Source organism: Molothrus aeneus, unplaced genomic scaffold (genome assembly GCF_037042795.1).
Source record: "Molothrus aeneus isolate 106 unplaced genomic scaffold, BPBGC_Maene_1.0 scaffold_43, whole genome shotgun sequence".
In the NCBI taxonomy this organism is placed as follows: domain Eukaryota; kingdom Metazoa; phylum Chordata; class Aves; order Passeriformes; family Icteridae; genus Molothrus; species Molothrus aeneus.
Window position 1 is genome coordinate 605417 of NW_027099100.1, and position 20812 is coordinate 626228.

General features: G+C 53.7%; 3 protein-coding genes across 3 annotated transcripts; 2 read left to right on the forward strand and 1 right to left on the reverse strand.

The window, feature by feature from the left end:
- The first annotated feature begins 3765 nt into the window (after window positions 1–3765).
- LOC136570892 (NAD(P)(+)--arginine ADP-ribosyltransferase 2-like) lies at window positions 3766–4515 on the forward strand. Its single transcript, XM_066571298.1, has one exon. It carries the CDS (start codon window positions 3766–3768, stop codon window positions 4513–4515), a length of 750 nt encoding a protein of 249 aa, XP_066427395.1.
- Window positions 4516–11226: 6711 nt separating this feature from the next.
- On the reverse strand, window positions 11227–11979 carry LOC136570923 (NAD(P)(+)--arginine ADP-ribosyltransferase 2-like). Its single transcript, XM_066571338.1, has one exon. It carries the CDS (start codon window positions 11977–11979, stop codon window positions 11227–11229), a length of 753 nt encoding a protein of 250 aa, XP_066427435.1.
- Window positions 11980–15787: 3808 nt separating this feature from the next.
- On the forward strand, window positions 15788–16537 carry LOC136570893 (NAD(P)(+)--arginine ADP-ribosyltransferase 2-like). The gene has a single exon (XM_066571299.1). It carries the CDS (start codon window positions 15788–15790, stop codon window positions 16535–16537), a length of 750 nt encoding a protein of 249 aa, XP_066427396.1.
- The last annotated feature ends 4275 nt before the right edge of the window (window positions 16538–20812 follow it).

Here is a 20812-nt window from a genome sequence, read left to right on the forward strand (position 1 = left end):
GATGGGGAGAAGCCTCTGGGAGAAGCCAAGGGACTGGTGTGGGACACTGGGAGACAAAAGGGGACACACTGAGGGGACAATTAGGGCACACAGGGCTACAGAGTAAAGCTCCCTCTGTGAGGGGCTGGGGAGGGAGTGGAGGGGGAAAGCTCTGGTTAGAAGACCTGGAATGTTGATTGGAAAACCTGGGGTAATTCCAGGACTCCCCAGTGTTCCTTAGACCGCCTGGACAACAATCCCACTCCCATGGTCTCATACCCTCAATCCTTAGTGGCCTCCCAGCCCCCCAGGACCAGGATTCAAATTCTGGGGTCACTCCCTGACCCTTCAGCATTGCACCCCATGGCCCAAAATCCACTCCCACAATGCCCCCCCTGGATCCCACTGCTGTGTCGCCCCCAGTGTCGTCCCTGTGCCCACAAGCCCCACAACCCCACCCCAGCCCTTCTGCAGTTCCCCAGCCCAAACCCTGGGGACAATCCCTGACCCCCCCGTGTCCCCTCAGTGCTCCACCAGCCCCCCTCCCAATGCCAGTCCTGTGTTTACCCTTCCATTGTCCCCCCAGTGCTCCCCTCATCCTCAATCCTGCTCCCAATCCTCTGCAACGCTCTTGTAGCGCCGGGCTGGTTACAAACCCCAACTAAATCCCTAAAGCCACTGCCTCAGCCCCCATTGTCCTCCTCAGCCCTCTCCCAGACCCCAGTCCCACTCCCAGTCCCCTGATCCTGTTGGTGTACCCCAGGACTCCTAACCCAAATCCAGAGGTCACTCCCTGCCCCCATAACATCCCCCTGAAGCCCCCATGGCCCCACCCTGCAATCCCAGTCCCGTGTCCCCCCCTCAATACGACCCCAGTGTCCCCCAGTCCCTGATACCGAAATCAGCCGGAGTGAACTCCCTGATGGAATTGCAGGTATCAGAAAGCTGCAATTCTTTCTCAGCTCAGAATCACAGCAGATCTCTCCTGGTCCTGCACATCAGGGGGGATTTTGCCATGGGGTATTTATCCACCACAATTATAAATATTCATTAGAAAGGGCTTCTTAGCTAATGCAGATACATCACTTTCTCTGGAAATAATTTGTATGGTTCTGCCTCTTTCTGGAAGTCCTTATATGGTACTAGAGGGTCATCCAAAGGGGTTTCTGTGTGTGGTTTTTGCTGATTGCCGCAATATGCCAGATGACCTTTCCTGCAACTTCTGCTTTTTGCAGGCGCTGCTCCTTCTGTGGTCCAGCATTTGCAAAAGACCCTCACTGGAGTCCCCTTTATCTGTATCTCCATGGATTCCATCCACGTTCATCCTGGTTACCCTTAATTCTACCTCCTTTTCTTGCTTTTGCCCGTTCATCATTAAGCTCAATCCAGCACCATTAAGGGATCTGAAACTTTCTATTCTCTCTCTTATTGCTCACCCGCCACAACCCCAATCTCACAGTCCCATGTTCCCCCAGTCCCCCCCAGTCCCCCTCACCATTTCCCACTGAGTCGCTGTCACCCCTCAGATACCAAATAAGGTCCCCTATCAGATCACATCCCTGTAGGCACCTTGAGCCTGCGGATGATCTCTTGGGGGAGTGCCTGGGTGAGTTCCCTGGCCTTGCTGGTTTGGCAGGAGAAGTTCCAGACTCCCAAAAAAGGGATCCAGCAACACCAGGAGATACCTGAGCCCATGGTGGAGTGGTAGCTCAGAAAATCCATTTGCCAGTAATCCCCAGGAGTGTTCCACTTCCAGGGATGCCTGGAGGTGATGGTTTTCAATTCAAAGGGTTCTTCTAAAAATACATCGGGCATTGCTCTGTAACAGACCTGACAATTTTGTCCTATAGGTCACTGAGGATCTGAGGCCACAGACCAGTCCCCATCTCATTGATTCCCCAGAGCTTTGCTGGTGCTTTTCTCCTTTACAAATTGCAGCAGCAGCTGGGGAGGGCCTGACCTGGTTATTGGCAGTAACCTCTCTCCTACCCAGCCACCCTCTTTATTGTGGGCTTTTACATAAGCAGCCAATTTTCAATCTGCCCAACTCTATCCAGGCCTCACCTCTGGCAGTGAAATTCCTTTCTCAGGAATTAACACCAGGATGCTTTGTTGTGGAACCTCTCATGCAGCTTTATTGCAAGTGTATTTCCCACAGGGATTTGTCAATCCCAAAGCTGGTGTGCCCTGGATTGTGGTACGGCCACTTCTTTGGGCAGCTGGGAGGAATCCAGGAGGGACAATAATTCTTGTTTATATTTAATTGGAGATCCCTGTGCTGTTAATTGACTTCTATCTCTCCATATGGCTCCATGGGCACGAGCAATGCTCAAAGCAGATGGCAAGTGAGTTCCTACATTTGCATGGGACTGTGGGAGTGGGACTGGGGATCTGGGCTGTGAGCAATAAGAGAGAGAATGAAAATCAAAATCCCTCAGTAGTTCTAGATGGAGGTTAAAGATGAATGGGCAAAAGCATGAAAAGGAGGTAGAATTAAGGGTAACCAGGATGAACGTGGATGGAATCCATGGAGATACAGACAAAGGGGACTCCAATGAGGGTCTTTTGCAAATGCTGGACCACAGAAGGAGCAGTGACTGGAAAAAGCAGAAGTTGCAGGAAAGGTCATCTGGCATATTGGGGCAATCAGTGAAAACCACACCCAGAAACCCCTTTGGATGACCCTCCGGTACCATAAAAGGACTTCCAGAAATGGGCAGGAGCATGCAAATTATTTCCAGAGAAATTGATGTATCTGCATTAGCTAAGAAGCCCCTTCTAATGAATATTTATAATTGTGGTGGATAAATACCCCATGGCAAAATCCCCCCTGATATGCAGGACCAGGAGAGATCTGCTGTGATTCCGAGCTGATAAAGAATTCCGGCTTTCTGCTACCTCCAGTTCCATCAGGGAGTTCACTCCAGCCGATTTCGGTATCAGGGACTGGGGGACACTGGGGACACTTGTGGGAGGGACACGGGACTGGGATTGCAGGGTGGGGCCATGGGGGCTCCAGGGGGATGTTTTGCGGGGCAGGGGATGAACCCTGGACTTGGGTTGGAGTCGTGGATTGGCATGAAATGGGTATCGAGACTGGGAGCAGGTTTTGGGTCTGGGAGAGGCATTTGGGGTACACTGGGGGGGTGAGGGCGTGGCTCTTGGAGTCTGGGTGAAGTCCTGGAAGGGCTCTGGTCCACACGTGGTCTAAAGAGATGTGAGAGCAGGAGTCAGGTCCTGGGGAGCCGTGGGGGGAACAATGGAAGGTTAAACACAAGACCAGGTTTGGGATGAGGGGCTGGTGGGGCACCGTGGGGACACTGGGGAGGTAAGGGATTGTTCCCAGGGTTTGGGCAGGAGCGACACTACTGGGGGAACTGAGGCAGGATTGGGAGAGGGGTTGTGGGGCTGGTGGGCGCAGAACAACACTGGAAGGCACACAGCACTGGGGTCCACGGGTCACTGCTGCAGGGACAGAGAGCGACCACAGAATTTGATATAATTTCCTGCGGGTCTAGGAGGACACTAAGGGTGGAGGACATGGGACCAGGGGAGTGGGATTGTTGTCCTGGGGGTCTGAGGGGAGTCCAGGAATGACCCCAGGATTTGGAATCAGCATGTTCAAGCTGAAACTGCCCCCCTGCCCCACGACTGCCCTCAGTTCCCCTCCTCAGCCCCTCACAGAGGAACCCTTCCCATGTACCCCCGTGTGCCCCAATTGTCCCCTCAGTATGTCCCTCTTTGTCCCCCAGTGTCCCACACTGTTCGTGGTGGCCTCTCTCCAGCATGGCCCTCCTGGCTCACACCCTGGCACTGCTGGCATTGACCATGGCCACCGTGGCCATCAAGGTGGTGCCCCTGGACATGGCCTTGAATTCCTTTGATGACCAGTACCGGGGCTGTGGCCCTGTCATGAATGCAAAGTTGCCGTCCCTCTACAACTCCGAGTACCAGAAAAATCCTCGCTTTGCCTGGGGCTGGTATCATGCAGATGCTGAGTGGCGCAAGCGGGGCTCTCCCGTGTCCCCTCTGACGTCCGAGTGGCAGGCCCTCGCTCTCATGGCCTACACCTCGCAGCACGTGTACAGGGACTTCAACGCAGCCGTGCGCACGGCCGGGCGCTCCCGCCAGGAATACCGGAACAATTTCCACTTCAAAACTTTGCATTTCCTGCTGACCCAGGCCCTGGTGACACTGAGGCAGGCTCAGAAAGGGCAGTGTCACCGCGTGTTCCGGGGTGTGCATGACGTTCGTTTCCAGGCACGGCGTGGCCGGAGAGTCCGGTTTGGTCAGTTCACATCGACGTCGCTGCGTAAAGAGGTTGCTCTGCGATTTGGGACAGACACAATTTTTGAGGTGCACACATGCCATGGCGCGGACATCCGTCAGTTCTCTGTGTATCCAGGGGAGGAGGAGGTGCTGATCCCACCCTTCGAGACCTTCGAGGTCACCAAAGTCACCCGGGATGGGAAGAGGACATGGATCTGGCTCCGATCCACTGGGACTTACAGCAAATACAACTGCGAGTGGCACTGAGGTGAGAGCACAGGGACAGCCTGGGGTGATGGGGACATACACTGTGGCCCTGGGGTCACCCATGATAAGGCACAGGGGACAATGATACTCACTGGGAGTGGGGGACAGGCACACCCACTGTGTGTGGGGGGAGAAGGACACCCAGTGCTGGTGACATCAAATTTGGGGGCACCCATTGTGGGCATGAGGACAGGAACATCTATGACAGGGCGCAGGGATGGGGATTCCCACTTCTGGGAGGGGACAGGGACAGGAACACCCCTGCCAAGGGAGGGCAGAGACTGGGCCCTGCCTGTACTGACCCTGTCCCTCTCCGCTAAAGTAGTGCTGTTGGGATGGGCCCCGTGTGCTGGACGTGGGTGGGCCACAACCCCCCATGGCACTCCCTGAAGCCCTGTCACCCCCTGTCACCCTCCATGGCACCCCCTGACTCCCTCTGACCCCTGTCATCCCTAAGCCCACCATGACCCCGCTGACCTACCTAGCCCCTCTACCCCCCATATCCCCCCACCTACGACGTCCTGTCACCTGGCACCTCATGGCCACCATCTCTCCTGCCACCCCTAATGCCCCATTTTGGCTGTTCCCAACCTCCTCACTCCCCACATGGCCTCCCATTGTACCCCTTTTTGTCCCCCAGGTGGGAGCATCCCCAGGGCCCCCTTCCAGAGGACTCCCTTGTCCACCACAGCCTTGGCATGGGCCAATGGGATCCTCTGAGCCATGAGGCCACCAAGGTCACCGAGGTCACCGAGGTTGCTGTGGGGACCCTGGCCACCACGATCATGAAGACTCCCAGTAACAAGGCTGCCATAGCCTCTGCGACTGCTGTACACACCAAGGTCATTGAGCAAAGCAATTCCAATCAATAATTAAATCATAACAATTCCATTAAATAAATCTGACAAAGCCAACAAAAAGTGACAATTCCTAAGCAGGGCTCCATGTTGCTCCCCAATCCAACATTGGTGGTCACATCTCGTTCTCTCAGTTTTGAGGAGGATCCTTGGGGAGCATCCCCTTCCCGAGAGAGCAATCTCACTCACATTTCATTCCAAGCAAGAATATGGGTGAGGAATCTCTGTCTGAGAGGGGATTGGACATTTCCAGAGTCAGCTGATGGATGGCCAGGCCCAGTTCTGGTGGTCTACCCTCAGTTGTCAATTCCAGGTTGGTGATTTGAGCTGCTTTTAGCCCAATTCAGCACCAAAAGCAGCACCAGACCCCTCTCAATGCTGTCCCAATGGCCACAAATGGGGCACTGCCTCTCGGGTACATTTCAGGCAGAGCATCCTGCCACATCCTGCAGTTCAGGGGGAGCTTAAAGGCTGGAGACTGGGAGGTTGAAGAGGGCAAGGGCAGGTCCTGCCCCTGGGGAGGGACAGTCCCCAGTGGTAGTCCAGGCTCAGAGGGTCCTGCTGGAGCAGATCTGGGGAAGGACATGGTGGGTGCCTGTAGGTGACCAGTGGAACTGGCCATATGGCCTGGGGCCAGGAGGGATCCAGGGGGCATCAGGAGGGGTGGGGCCAGGAGGTCAGGAAGTATTTGAGACCCTCTGCCCTTCCCGGTGAGGAACATCAGTAGTGCCATGTACAACTCTGTTCAGTGCTGTGTTGAGTTCTGTCCAGTGCCATGTCCCTTTCTGCACTGCTCTGGGATGATTCTGCCTGAGCTGGGAGTTTGGGCCAGGTGCCCACTCTGGGTCCTTCCAGCCTGACCCGTTCTGGGATTTGGGGATTCTGGCAGTTGTGGTTCAGGAATTGTCCACAGGAGGGCAGCAGCGAGCGTGGGAAATCAGTCACACTGTGCAGTTCCGGGTGCCAACAGCAGGCGGCAGCACGAGCTGCTGGTGCTGCCCAGCGCCCGCCCCGCCCCATCCCGGCCCCAGGGGCTCTGCAATGGTTTGGGATGGAGCGACCTTAAAGCCCGTCCGGTGCCAGCCCTGCCATGGGCAGGGAAGCTTCCCCTGGGCCAGGCTGCTCCAGGCCCTGCCCAGCTTGGCCTTGAACACTTCCAGGAGTGGGGTATCCACAGCTTGGTTCTAGATGAGTAATATGATAATTGACTCTCTCAATTAAAGAGTGAGCATTGTGTGTATGATAAGAGAAGTTTTGTTGATTGACAGTAATGTGATTGTCGTTTGATTTTTGGACACTCTTTGTTCTCTCCACTGTCCCCTTTCCCCCCCCTCAATGTTGTTCCCACCGGACGGCCCAGGTTGTCAGGGTTGTCAGGGATATGTGGAAGCCAGACATTGGGCAATTTGGAATGGGGAAAACCTGTTGCTGGGGAGGCGTGGCATGCCTTGCTTCACCTCACCTCACCTCACCTCACCTCACCTCACCTCACCTCACCTCACCTCACCTCACCTCACCTCCAGTCAAGTTACAAGAAGGTCTCCACCAGTGGATGGTTGGTTGACAGGCTTTTAGAGAGCCAGGTTTGGCTGATGCAACACTGGGGGTATAAAAGCTGAAGCTGCCATTTTTTGGATGAGCCACTGGCAGTCGGCCATGGTCCTAGTGCTGCCTATTTTCCTTATTCAGTCCCTTTATTGTGTTTGTTGGAGTTTAATAAACCTTTAAAAATTTAAAGTGAGAGGTCGTTTCTCACAGTCACCATGCACCATGGTCACCATGACCACCATGACCCCCAGAAAATGTGGTCACCAAGGCCACCAGTGCCATTTTCCCTGGAGGAAAAGGGAAAAAAGGGAGAAGAGCAGAGGAAGAGAAGAGGAAAAACAATAATCTTCCCTACCCCCTCTCTCCACCAACATCTCCATGACTGGCCTTTACTTCTTTAGAAATTCATTCATTTGCATTCTTGACTAAACTTTGAGCTTTCCCACATATTCAGGATTTAACCAAACCAAACTCTATTTCTGCTCCACAATTTATTCAGCCCTGAAAGGAATAAGAGGAATGTTTCTTCACAAAGACATTGTGTGGATCTTGTGGTAGATTGGGCCAGGGATTTTTAAATGTGGAAATGACTGGGAAAACAATCAGTTTCAGAAAATATTCCTCACTGACATGGACTGCTGCTCAGACAAGGTCCTGCCAAATTCCTGAACTTCAAGAAGAAGACGAGGAAAGACTTAGCAGGCTGAAGAATTTTAATTTCCCCACACCGGGTGGAGTTAATGCTCATTTTAATGGTCATGTGTCTGAGTTACAGAAGGGTGGGATGTGTAGCAAGGGGGATATGCAGTGGCTGGATTGGGAAGTCTGCACCTTCCGAATACCTCGGCCAGTGGGGAAATGAGTAGGAGATATGGCTGGGAAATTGGGGTAAAAAGGAGGCTGCATCATCCAGCAACTTGAGACACTCCATGAGGAAATTCCCCACAGCCTCTTCCTTTGTTGATGTATAAAATTACAGGACTCTTCTGTCTCCTTTCTGCAAGTAAACCTCTGGCAAGGTGAATTTTTCTGCTCAAAAGGTAGATAGAAAAAATGTTGTTCCACATGAATCCTAAGCGGTGTGCTTAGCTGCAGCCAGAGTCTCATCCACAAAATGGCGGCTCTGCCTTTTATACCCCTGCTGTTGCATCAGCAAATACATATCCATAAGCAGTCATACATATACAAAAATTTTCCTTCTATATCCCTGGCCCCTCCCGAAGTCTTTCAGCTGACCCTTCCTTGCTGTCCATTGGTGGAGACTTTCCTGCACTCTGATTGGGGGTGAGGCATTGTCATGCCACGCCTCCCCTGCACAGTTTCTCCCATTCCCAGCTGCCCCATGCAAAGGGCACAAATACAAGCCCATGTCCCTGACAGCCCGGACAACCAGGGCCATCTGGTGGCAAGAATACAGAGGGGGGAAAAGGAGACTATGAGTGTCCTGGTTTAGGGCAAATTTGGGAGAAAACCTCCAAAATGGGCCCCACCAGAAATTAAACCTACATGACTCCTCCCCCCAGCTGGTTCAGGAAAGAACTTCCTTGGACAGAAGTGGAAAGAACCTGTTTATTTAACAGGCCAAGCACTCCCCAGCGCACAAAATGAAGAATACCAGATGACAACACTCATTCACTGCTCTGAAGAGATGACAAATTCAGTGGGTGGTCACTCTGTTATCAGTCCCTTCGGTGCTGGGAAAAGTTGCGGAATAGGCCCCGTCAGGCTACAAAGTGCCAGCTCTCAGTGTTTCCCTGGGTCTCAGTCTGGAGCAGGTTTGAATGGTTCCAAGAAAAGGGAAAGAAAAAAAGTCCAGGGAAAACTCAGACTGCCTCAGCTAGCTAAACTAACTGACTAACCAACCAAAAAAGCAAAAGGAGCATGGTATTCTGCCCCGTCCATGCATAGACATCAACAGTGTGCCAGCAGAATGTGGAGGAGGAGTCCAGTTCCTGATAACAAAACTCTGTGCCTCTTCTTCTCCCCGCCTTCACTCTAAGCCAGTCTTGTGGGCACAGAATATAATATCGAGCATAAACAGAACACACGACTGGGGATACAAGCATCATAACCTCACCCTAGGACAATGGGAAAACAGAGAGTGTCCAAAAACCAAACCACAAAAACATAATCATGCATCAACAAAACTTCTCTTTACATGCAACCAATATTCATCCCTGATTTGTGAGAGCCAATCATAATATTACCCATCTATACCAAAGCTGTGGCTGCCACACACCTGGAACGGTTCAAAGCCAGACTGGGCCAGGCCTGGAGCAGCCTGGCCCAGGGGACGATGTCCCTGCCCATGGCAGGGCTGGCACCGGACGGGCTTTAAGGTCGCTCCTTCCCAAACCATTGCAGAGCCCCCGGGGCCGGGATGGGGCGGGGCAGGTGTTTGGCAGCGCCAGCAGCTCGTGCTGCCGCCTGCTGTTGGCACCCGGAACTGCAGCTGGGGGCGGCGCCATTGATTTCTTGCACTCACTGCTGCCCTCCGGTGGACAATTCCCAAACTGCAACTGCCAGAATCCCCAAATCCCAGCATGGGTCAGGCTGGAAGGACCCAGAGTGGGCACCTGGCCCAACCTCTCAGCTCAGGCAATGACATCCCTGAGCACAGGATTGGGTCCAGAACAGCCCATCAATGGATATGGCACTGGGCAGAACTGAACATAGCACTAGACATAGCTGGACCCAGCAGTCCTGATGTGCCTCCCTGGGCAGGGCAGAGGGGCATGATCACTTCCTGACCTCCTTGTCCTGCACCTCTTGATGCCCCCTAGATCCCTCCTGGCCCCAGGACACAAAGCCAGCTTCACTGGTCACCCACCAACACCCCCTCGTCCTTCTCCAGTACTTCTCCAGCAGGTTGCCCCCATCTGGGACTGACACTGGGAACTGTTCCTCCCCAGGGACAGGACCTGCCCTTGCCCTCTTCAACCTCCCAGTCTCCAGCCTTTAAGGTCCCCCTGAAGTGCAGGATGTGGCAGGATGCTCTGCCTGAAATGTGCCCAAGAGACAATGCCCCATTTGTGGCCATTGGGACAGCATTGAGAGGGGTCTGCTGCTGCTTTTGGTGCTGAATTAGGCTAAAAGCAGCTGAAATCACCAACCCCGAATGGAGAACAGAGAATGAAGCACCAGAACTGGGCCTGGCCATCCATCAGCTGACCCTGGGAACGTCGAGTCCCCTCTCAGACAGAGATTCCTCTCCTCTATTCTAGCTAAAATGAAATGTGTGTGAGGTTCCTCCCTCGGGAAGGGGATGCTCCTCAAGGATCCTCCTCAAGAAAGAGACGTTCCCAGGGGTGTTGTTCATGGGAGTGACATTGATCCCTGCTTAAGAAATTGTCACTTTTGGCTGGCTGTGTCAGATTTATTTAATGGAATTGTTTTAAACAAATTGTTTCATGGAATTGTTTTGATAGAATTTTTTAATAGGAATGCTTTTCTCAATGACCTTGGTGGGCACAGTGGTCACAGTGGCTGTGGTAGTCTTGTGGCTCAGGGAGTCTTGATGATCATGGTGGCCACGGATGCCACAGCAACCACAATGACCATGGTGTCCTTGGTGACCTTGTGGTCCAGAGAATTCTGGTGGCCACTGCGAGGGCTGTGGTGGCCAAGAGGAGTCCTCTGCGGTGGAAAGGGGCCCTGGGGATTGTCCTGCCTAGGGGACAAAAAGGGGCATAATGAGAGGCCATGTAGGAGTGCGGGGGTTGGGAATGACCATAATGGACGGTTAGGGGTGGCAGGAGAGATGGAGGCCATGAGGTGCCAGGTGACAGGATGTGGGTGGGGCGGCATGGGGGGTAGAGGGGCTAGGTAGGTCAGCGGGGTCATGGTGGGCTTAGGGATGACAGGGGTCAGAGGGAGTCAGGGGGTGCCATGGAGGGTGACAGGGGGTGACAGGGCTTCAGGGAGTGCCATGGGGGGTTGTGGCCCACCTACGTCCAGGACATGGGGCCCATCCCAACAGCACTGTTTTGGCAGGGAGGGACAGGGTCAGTACAGGCAGGGCCCAGTCTCTGCCCTCCCCTGGCAGGGGTGTTCCTGTCCCTGTCCACTCCCAGAAGTGGGAATCCCCATCCTGTGCCCTGACATGGATGTTCTTTCCCTCTTGCCCACAATGGGTGCCCCCAAATTTGGTATCACCAGCACTGGGTGTCCTTCTCCCCACACACACAATTGGTGTCCTTGTCCCCCATGCCCAGTGAGTATCATTGCCCCCTGAGCCATATCTTTGGTGTCCCCAGGTCCACAGTGGGTGTCCCCATCACCCCAGGCATTCCTCTCTGTTGTCACCTCACAGCCACGCGCAGTTGTGTTTGCTGAATGTCCCAGTGGAGCGGAGACTGATCTTTGTCTTCTGCCCATCCCGGGTGACTTTGGTGATCTTAAAGGTCTCAAAGGGTGGGATCAGCACCTCACGGTTGCCAGGATCGTAGGAAAAAGCCTGGATGTCCACGCCATGGCATGTGTGAACCTCAAATATGGTGTCTGTTCCATACTTCTGGGCGACCTCTTTGCTCAGCGACGTCGATGTGAATTGACCAAACCGGACCCTCTGCCCATGCCGTGTCTTGAAATGAACGCCCCGCACGCCCCGGTACACATGGTGACACTTCCCCTTCTGAGCGTGCCTCAGCGTCCCCAGGGCATCGGTCAGCAGGAAATGCAGCGTTTTGAAGTGGAAGTTGTTCCGGTATTCCTGGCTGGACTGCCCGGCTGTGCGCACGGCCGTGTTGAACTCCTTGTATAGGTACTTCATTGTGTAGGCCATGACAGCCACGGCCTGCCCTGGGGACGCCAGAGGGGACACGGGAGAGCCCCGCTTGCGCCATTCAGCGTCCGCATGATACCAGCCCCTGGCAAAGTGAGGATTCCTCTGGTACTCGAAGCCGTAGAGGGACGGCAGAGCCGTGATCATGGCAGGGCCGCAGCCCCGGTACTGGTCATCGAAGGAGTCCCGGGCCATGTCCAAGGGCACCACCTTGATGGCAATGGCAGTTGCCATGGTCATTGCCAGCAGTGGCAGGGTGTGAGCCAGGAAGGCCATGGCAGGCAGAAGTCACCGGGACCGGTGTGGGACACTGGGGGACAAAGAGGGACACGCTGAGGGGACAATGAGGGCACACAAGGGTACATAGGAAGGGTCCCTCTGTGAGGGGCTGAGGTGGGGCGGGGGGGTGTCAGCCAAGGGGATGGGGAGTAGCTCTGGTTGGAAGACCCTTGGAAACAGCCTGGAATGTTGATCTGAAAACCTGGGGTCATTCCAGGACTCCCCAGTGTCCCTCAGACCCTCAGAGCAACAATCTCACACCCATGGTCTCATATCATCAACCATTAGCAGCCTCCCAGTCCCCCAGGACCATGATTCAAATTCTGGGGTCACTACCTCTCCACCCAGCTGTGCCCTCCATGATCATAATCCCACAATGGCCGCCCTGGATCCCACTGCTGTGTCCCCTCCCGTGTCATTCCTGTGCCCACAAGCCCCACAACCCCGCTCCCAGCCCTGTGTCCCTTCCCCCCTAGTGTCACCCCAGCCCCTCTGCAGTTCCCCAGCCCAAACCTTGGGGACAATCCCTGACATCCCCAGTGTCCCCTCAGTGCCCCACCAGCCCCCCTCCCAATGCCAGTCCAGTGTTTCCCTTCCATTGTCCCCCCAGCGCTCACCAAAAACTCAAGCCTGCTCACAATCCTCTGCAACCTTCTTGTGACTCTGGACTGATTACAAACCTCAAATAAATCCCTAAAGCCAGTCCCTGACCCCCACTGTCCTCCTCGGCTCACTCCCAAACCCCAGTTCTACTCCCAGTCCCGTGACCCTTTCAGAGTCACCCCAGATCTCCAACCCAAATCTGGGGGTCATCCCCTGCCCCTGCAGTGTCCTGCTGGACCCCCCCCATGGCCCCACTCCACCACTCAGTCCTGTGTCCCCCTCTAAAATGACCCCATTGTCCCCCCAGTCCCTGATACCGAAATTGCCCGGAGTGAACTCCCTGATGGAACTGGAGGTAGCAGAAAGACGGAATTCTTTATCAGCTCGGAATCACAGCAGATCTCTCCTGGTCCTGCAGCTCAGGGGGACTTTGCCATGGGGTATTTATCCATCATAATCATAAATATTCATTAGAAGGGGCTTCTTAGCTAATGCAGATTCATCAGTTTCTCTGGAAATAATTTGCATGGTTCTGCCTCTTTCTGGAAGTCCTTATATGGTACTGGAGGGTCATCCAAAGGGGTTTCTGGGTGTGGTTTTCACTGATTGCCCCAATATGCCAGATGACCTTTCCTGCAACTTCTGCTTTTTCCAGTCACTGCTCCTTCTGTGCTCCAGAACTTGCAAAAGACCCTCACTGGAGTTTCTTTATCTGTTTCTTCATGGATTCTATCCACGTTCATCCTGATATCCACACTTCTACCCCCTTTCCTTGCTTTTGCCCATTCATTTTAAGCTCAGTCCTACATCTTTATGGGATCTGAAACTTTCTATTCTCTCTCTTATTGCACACCCACAATGACCTCAATCCCAGTCCCATGGTCCCCCAGTCCCCCCCAGTCCCCCTCATCACAGCTCACTGAGTTGCTGTCACACCTCAGATACCAAATAGAGTCCCCTATCAGATCACATCCCTGTAGGCACCTTGAGCCTGGGGATGATCTCTTGGGGGAGTGCCTGGATGATTTCCCTGGCCTTGCTGGTTTGGCAGGAGAAGTTCTGGACCCCCAAGAAGGGATCCACCAACACCAGGAGATACCTGAGCCTATGTTGGCGTGGTAGCTCAGAAAAGCCATTTGCCAGTACTCCCCAGGAGTGTTCCACTTCCAGTGACACCTGGAGGTGATGGTTTTGAATTCAAAGGGTTCTTTTCAAAACATATCCGGCATTTCTCCGTAACAGACCTGACAGTTTTGTCCTAAGGACACTGAGGATCTGAGGCCACAGAGAAGTCCCCATCTCATGAATTCCCCAGAGCTTTGCTGGTGCTTTTCTCCTTTACAAATTGCAGCATCCGCTGGGGAGGGCCTGACCTGGTTTTTGGGAGTTTCCTCTCACCCACTCAGCCACCCATTTATTGTGGGCTTTTAGATAAGCAGCCAATTTTCAATCTGCCCAACTCTATCCAGGCCTCACCTCCTGGGGGTGAAATTCCATTCTCAGGAATTAACACCAGCATGCTTTGTTGCACAACCTCTCGTGCAGCTTTAGTACAAGTCTATTTACGCACAGGGATTTGTCAATCCCAAAGCTGGTGTGCCCTGCACTATAGTACAGCCACTTCTCTGGGCAGCTGGGTAGTATCGAGGAGGGGCATTAATTCTTGTTCATATTTTATTGGAGATCTCTGTGCTGTTAATTGACTTCTATCTCTCCATATGGCTCCATGGGCACGAGCAATGCTCAAAGCAGATGGCAAGTGAGTTCCTACGTTTGCATGGGCCTGTGGGAGTGGGACTGGGGATCTGGGCTGTGAGCAATCAGAGAGAGAAAGAAAATTTCAGATTCCTCAATAGTGCTAGACAGAGCTTATAGATGAATGGGCCAAAACAAGGAAAGGTGGTAGAAGTGTGAGTAGTCAGGATGAACATGGATGGAATCCATGAAGAAACAGATAAAGAAACTCCAGTGAGGGTCTTTTGCAAGTTCTGGAGCACAGAAGGAGCAGTGACTGGAAAAAGCAGAAGTTGCAGGAAAGGTCATCTGGCATATTGGGGCAATCAGTGAAAACCACACCCAGAAACCCCTTTGGATGACCCTCCAGTACCATAAAAGGACTTCCAGAAAGAGGCAGAACCATGCAAATTATTTCCAGAGAAACTGATGAATCTGCATTAGCTAAGAAGCCCCTTCTAATGAATATTTATAATTGTGGTGGATAAATACCCCATGGCAAAGTCCCCCCTGAGCTGCAGGACCAGGAGAGATCTGCTGTGATTCCGAGCTGATAAAGAATTCCGGCTTTCTGCTACCTCCAGTTCCATCAGGGAGTTCACTCCAGCCGATTTCGGTATCAGGGATTGGGGGGACACTGGGGTCTTATTGAGGGGGGGACACGGGACTGGGATTGCAGGGTGGGGCCATGGGGGCTCCAGGGGGATGTTTTGCGGGGCAGGGGATGAACCCTGGACTTGGGTTGGAGTCGTGGATTGGCATGAAATGGGTATCGAGACTGGGAGCAGGTTTTGGGTCTGGGAGAGGCATTTGGGGTACACTGGGGGGGTGAGGGCGTGGCTCTTGGAGTCTGGGTGAAGTCCTGGAAGGGCTCTGGTCCACACGTGGTCTAAAGAGATGTGGGAGCAGGAGTCAGGTCCTGGGGAGCCGTGGGGGGAACAATGGAAGGTTAAACACAAGACCAGGTTTGGGATGAGGGGCTGGTGGGGCACCGTGGGGACACTGGGGAGGTAAGGGATTGTTCCCAGGGTTTGGGCAGGAGTGACACTACTGGGGGAACTGAGGCAGGATTGGGAGAGGGGTTGTGGGGCTGGTGGGCGCAGAACAACACTGGAAGGCACACAGCACTGGGGTCCACGGGTCACTGCTGCAGGGACAGAGAGCGACCACAGAATTTGATATAATTTCCTGCGGGTCTAGGAGGACACTAAGGGTGGAGGACATGGGACCAGGGGAGTGGGATTGTTGTCCTGGGGGTCTGAGGGGAGTCCAGGAATGACCCCAGGATTTGGAATCAGCATGTTCAAGCTGAAACTGCCCCCCTGCCCCACGACTGCCCTCAGTTCCCCTCCTCAGCCCCTCACAGAGGAACCCTTCCCATGTACCCCCGTGTGCCCCAATTGTCCCCTCAGCGTGTCCCTCTTTGTCCCCCAGTGTCCCACACTGTTCGTGGTGGCCTCTCTCCAGCATGGCCCTCCTGGCTCACACCCTGGCACTGCTGGCATTGACCATGGCCACCGTGGCCATCAAGGTGGTGCCCCTGGACATGGCCTTGAATTCCTTTGATGACCAGTACCGGGGCTGTGGCCCTGCCATGAATGCAAAGTTGCCTTCCCTCTACAACTCCGAGTACCAGAAAAATCCTCGCTTTGCCTGGGGCTGGTATCATGCAGATGCTGAGTGGCGCAAGCGGGGCTCTCCCGTGTCCCCTCTGACGTCCGAGTGGCAGGCCCTCGCTCTCATGGCCTACACCTCGCAGCACGTGTACAGGGACTTCAACGCAGCCGTGCGCACGGCCGGGCGCTCCCGCCAGGAATACCGGAACAACTTCCACTTCAAAACTTTGCATTTCCTGCTGACCCAGGCCCTGGTGACACTGAGGCAGGCTCAGAAAGGGCAGTGTCACCGCGTGTTCCGGGGTGTGCATGACGTTCGTTTCCAGGCACGGCGTGGCCAGAGAGTCCGGTTTGGTCAGTTCACATCGACGTCACTGCGTAAAGAGGTTGCTCTGCGATTTGGGACAGACACAATTTTCGAGGTGCACACATGCCATGGCGCGGACATCCGTCAGTTCTCCGTGTATCCAGGGAAGGAGGAGGTGCTGATCCCGCCCTTCGAGACCTTCGAGGTCACCAAAGTCACCCGGGATGGGAAGAGGACATGGATCTGGCTCCGATCCACTGGGACTTACAGCAAATACAACTGCGAGTGGCACTGAGGTGAGAGCACAGGGACAGCCTGGGGTGATGGGGACATACACTGTGGCCCTGGGGTCACCCATGAAAAGGCACAGGGGACAATGATACTCACTGGGAGTGGGGGACAGGCACACCCACTGTGTGTGGGGGGAGAAGGACACCCAGTGCTGGTGACATCAAATTTGGGGGCACCCATTGTGGGCATGAGGACAGGAACATCTATGACAGGGCGCAGGGATGGGGATTCCCACTTCTGGGAGGGGACAGGGACAGGAACACCCCTGCCAGGGGAGGGCAGATACTGGGCCCTGCCTGTACTGACCCTGTCCCTCTCCGCTAAAGCAGTGCTGTTGGGATGGGCCCCGTGTGCTGGACGTGGGTGGGCCACAACCCCCCATGGCACTCCCTGAAGCCCTGTCACCCCCTGTCACCCTCCATGGCACCCCCTGACTCCCTCTGACCCCTGTCATCCCTAAGCCCACCATGACCCCGCTGACCTACCTAGCCCCTCTACCCCCCATATCCCCCCACCTACGACGTCCTGTCACCTGGCACCTCATGGCCACCATCTCTCCTGCCACCCCTAATGCCCCATTTTGGCTGTTCCCAACCTCCTCACTCCCCACATGGCCTCCCATTGTACCCCTTTTTGTCCCCCAGGTGGGAGCATCCCCAGGGCCCCCTTCCAGAGGACTCCCTTGTCCACCACAGCCTTGGCATGGGCCAATGGGATCCTCTGAGCCATGAGGCCACCAAGGTCACCGAGGTCACCGAGGTTGCTGTGGGGACCCTGGCCACCACGTTCATGAAGACTCCCAGTAACAAGGCTGCCATAGCCTCTGCGACTGCTGTACACACCAAGGTCATTGAGCAAAGCAATTCCAATCAATAATTAAATCATAACAATTCCATTAAATAAATCTGACAAAGCCAACAAAAAGTGACAATTCCTAAGCAGGGCTCCATGTTGCTCCCCAATCCAACATTGGTGGTCACATCTCGTTCTCTCAGTTTTGAGGAGGATCCTTGGGGAGCATCCCCTTCCCGAGAGAGCAATCTCACTCACATTTCATTCCAAGCAAGAATATGGGTGAGGAATCTCTGTCTGAGAGGGGATTGGACATTTCCAGAGTCAGCTGATGGATGGCCAGGCCCAGTTCTGGTGGTCTACCCTCAGTTGTCAATTCCAGGTTGGTGATTTGAGCTGCTTTTAGCCCAATTCAGCACCAAAAGCAGCACCAGACCCCTCTCAATGCTGTCCCAATGGCCACAAATGGGGCACTGCCTCTCGGGTACATTTCAGGCAGAGCATCCTGCCACATCCTGCAGTTCAGGGGGAGCTTAAAGGCTGGAGACTGGGAGGTTGAAGAGGGCAAGGGCAGGTCCTGCCCCTGGGGAGGGACAGTCCCCAGTGGTAGTCCAGGCTCAGAGGGTCCTGCTGGAGCAGATCTGGGGAAGGACATGGTGAGTGCCTGTAGGTGACCAGTGGAACTGGCCATATGGCCTGGGGCCAGGAGGGATCCAGGGGGCATCAGGAGGGGTGGGGCCAGGAGGTCAGGGAGTATTTGAGACCCTCTGCCCTTCCCGGTGAGGAACATCAGTAGTGCCATGTACAACTCTGTTCAGTGCTGTGTTGAGTTCTGTCCAGTGCCATGTCCCTTTCTGCACTGCTCTGGGATGATTCTGCCTGAGCTGGGAGGTTGGGCCAGGTGCCCACTCTGGGTCCTTCCAGCCTGACCCGTTCTGGGATTTGGGGATTCTGGCAGTTGTGGTTCAGGAATTGTCCACAGGAGGGCAGCAGCGAGCGTGGGAAATCAGTCACACTGTGCAGTTCCGGGTGCCAACAGCAGGCGGCAGCACGAGCTGCCGGCGCTGCCCAGCGCCCGCCCCGCCCCATCCCGGCCCCAGGGGCTCTGCAATGGTTTGGGATGGAGCGACCTTAAAGCCCGTCCGGTGCCAGCCCTGCCATGGGCAGGGAAGCTTCCCCTGGGCCAGGCTGCTCCAGGCCCTGCCCTGCTTGGCCTTGAACCCTTCCAGGAGTGGGGTATCCACAGCTTGGTTCTAGATGAGTAATATGATAATTGACTCTCTCAATTAAAGAGTGAGTATTGTGTGTATGATAAGAGAAGTTTTGTTGATTGACAGTAATGTGATTATCGTTTGATTTTTGGACACCCTTTGTTCTCTCCACTGTCCCCTTTCCCCCCCCCTCAATGTTGTTCCCACCGGATGGCCCAGGTTGTCAGGGTTGTCAGGGATATGTGGAGGCCAGACATTGGGTAATTGGGAATGGGGAAAACCTGTTGCTGGGGAGGCGTGGCATGCCTTGCTTCACCTCACCTCACCTCACCTCACCTCACCTCAACTCACCTCACCTCACCTCCAGTCAAGTTACAAGAAGGTCTCCACCAGTGGATGGTTGGTTGACAGGCTTTTAGAGAGCCAGGTTTGGCTGATGCAACACTGGGGGTATAAAAGCTGAAGCTGCCATTTTGTGGATGAGCCACTGGCAGTCGGCCATGGTCCTAGTGCTGCCTATTTTCCTTATTCAGTCCCTTTATTGTGTTTGTTGGGGTTTAATAAACCTTTAAAAATTTAAAGTGAGAGGTCGTTTCTCACAGTCACCATGCACCATGGTCACCATGACCACCATGACTCCCAGAAAATGTGGTCACCAAGGCCACCAGTGCCATTTTCCCTGGAGGAAAAGGGAAAAAAGGGAGAAGAGTAGAGGAAGAGAAGAGGAAAAACAATAATCTTCCCTACCCCCTCTCTCCACCAACATCTCCATGACTGGCCTTTACTTCTTTAGAAATTCATTCATTTGCATTCTTGACTAAACTTTGAGCTTTCCCACATATTCAGGATTTAACCAAACCAAACTCTATTTCTGCTCCACAATTTATTCAGCCCTGAAAGGAATAAGAGGAATGTTTCTTCACAAAGAGATTGTGTGGATCTTGTGGTAGATTGGGCCAGGGATTTTTAAATGTGGAAGTGACTGGAAAAACAATCAGTTTCAGAAAATATTCCTCACTGACATGGACTGCTGCTCAGACAAGGTCCTGCCAAATTCCTGAACTTCAAGAAGAAGACGAGGAAAGACTTAGCAGGCTGAAGAATTTTAATTTCCCCACACAGGGTGGAGTTAATGCTCATTTTAATGGTCATGTGTCTGAGTTACAGAAGGGTGGGATGTGTAGCAAGGGGGATATGCAGTGGCTGGATTGGGAAGTCTGCACCTTCCGAATACCTCGGCCAGTGGGGAAATGAGTAGGAGATATGGCTGGGAAATTGGGGTAAAAAGGAGGCTGCATCATCCAGCAACTTGAGACACTCCATGAGGAAATTCCCCACAGCCTCTTCCTTTGTTGATGTATAAAATTACAGGACTCTTCTGTCTCCTTTCTGCAAGTAAACCTCTGGCAAGGTGAATTTTTCTGCTCAAAAGGTAGATAGAAAAAATGTTGTTCCACATGAATCCTAAGCGGTGTGCTTAGCTGCAGCCAGTCTCATCCACAAAATGGCGGCTCTGCCTTTTATACCCCTGCTGTTGCATCAGCAAATACATATCCATAAGCAGTCATACATATACAAAAATTTTCCTTCTATATCCCTGGCCCCTTCCGAAGTCTTTCAGCTGACCCTTCCTTGCTGTCCATTGATGGAGACTTTCCTGCACTCTGATTGGGGGTGAGGCATTGTCATGCCACGCCTCCCCTGCACAGTTTCTCCCATTCCCAGCTGCCCCATGCAAAGGGCACAAATACAAGCCCATGTCCCTGACAGCCCGGACAACCAGGGCCATCTGGTGGCAAGAATACAGAGGGGGGAAAAGGAGACTATGAGTGTCCTGGTTTAGGGCAAATTTGGGAGAAAACCTCCAAAATGGGCCTCTCCAGAAATTAAACCTACATGACTCCTCCCCCCAGCTGGTTCAGGAAAGAACTTCCTTGGACAGAAGTGGAAAGAACCTGTTTATTTAACAGGCCAAGCACTCCCCAGCGCACAAAATGAAGAATACCAGATGACAACACTCATTCACTGCTCTGAAGAGATGACAAATTCAGTGGGTGGTCACTCTGTTATAAGTCCCTTCGGTGCTGGGAAAAGTTGCGGAATAGGCTCCGTCAGGCTACAAAGTGCCAGCTCTCAGTGTTTCCCTGGGTCTCAGTCTGGAGCAGGTTTGAATGGTTCCAAGAAAAGGGAAAGAAAAAAAGTCCAGGGAAAACTCAGACTGCCTCAGCTAGCTAAACTAACTGACTAACCAACCAACAAAGCAAAAGGAGCATGGT

What these genes read in the sequence shown, in the direction of transcription:
- LOC136570923 (XM_066571338.1), bottom strand. Translation starts at nt 11,979, where the DNA reads ATGGCCTTCCTGGCTCACACCCTGCCACTGCTGGCAATGACCATGGCA.
- LOC136570893 (XM_066571299.1), top strand. Translation starts at nt 15,788, where the DNA reads ATGGCCCTCCTGGCTCACACCCTGGCACTGCTGGCATTGACCATGGCC.
- LOC136570892 (XM_066571298.1), top strand. Translation starts at nt 3,766, where the DNA reads ATGGCCCTCCTGGCTCACACCCTGGCACTGCTGGCATTGACCATGGCC.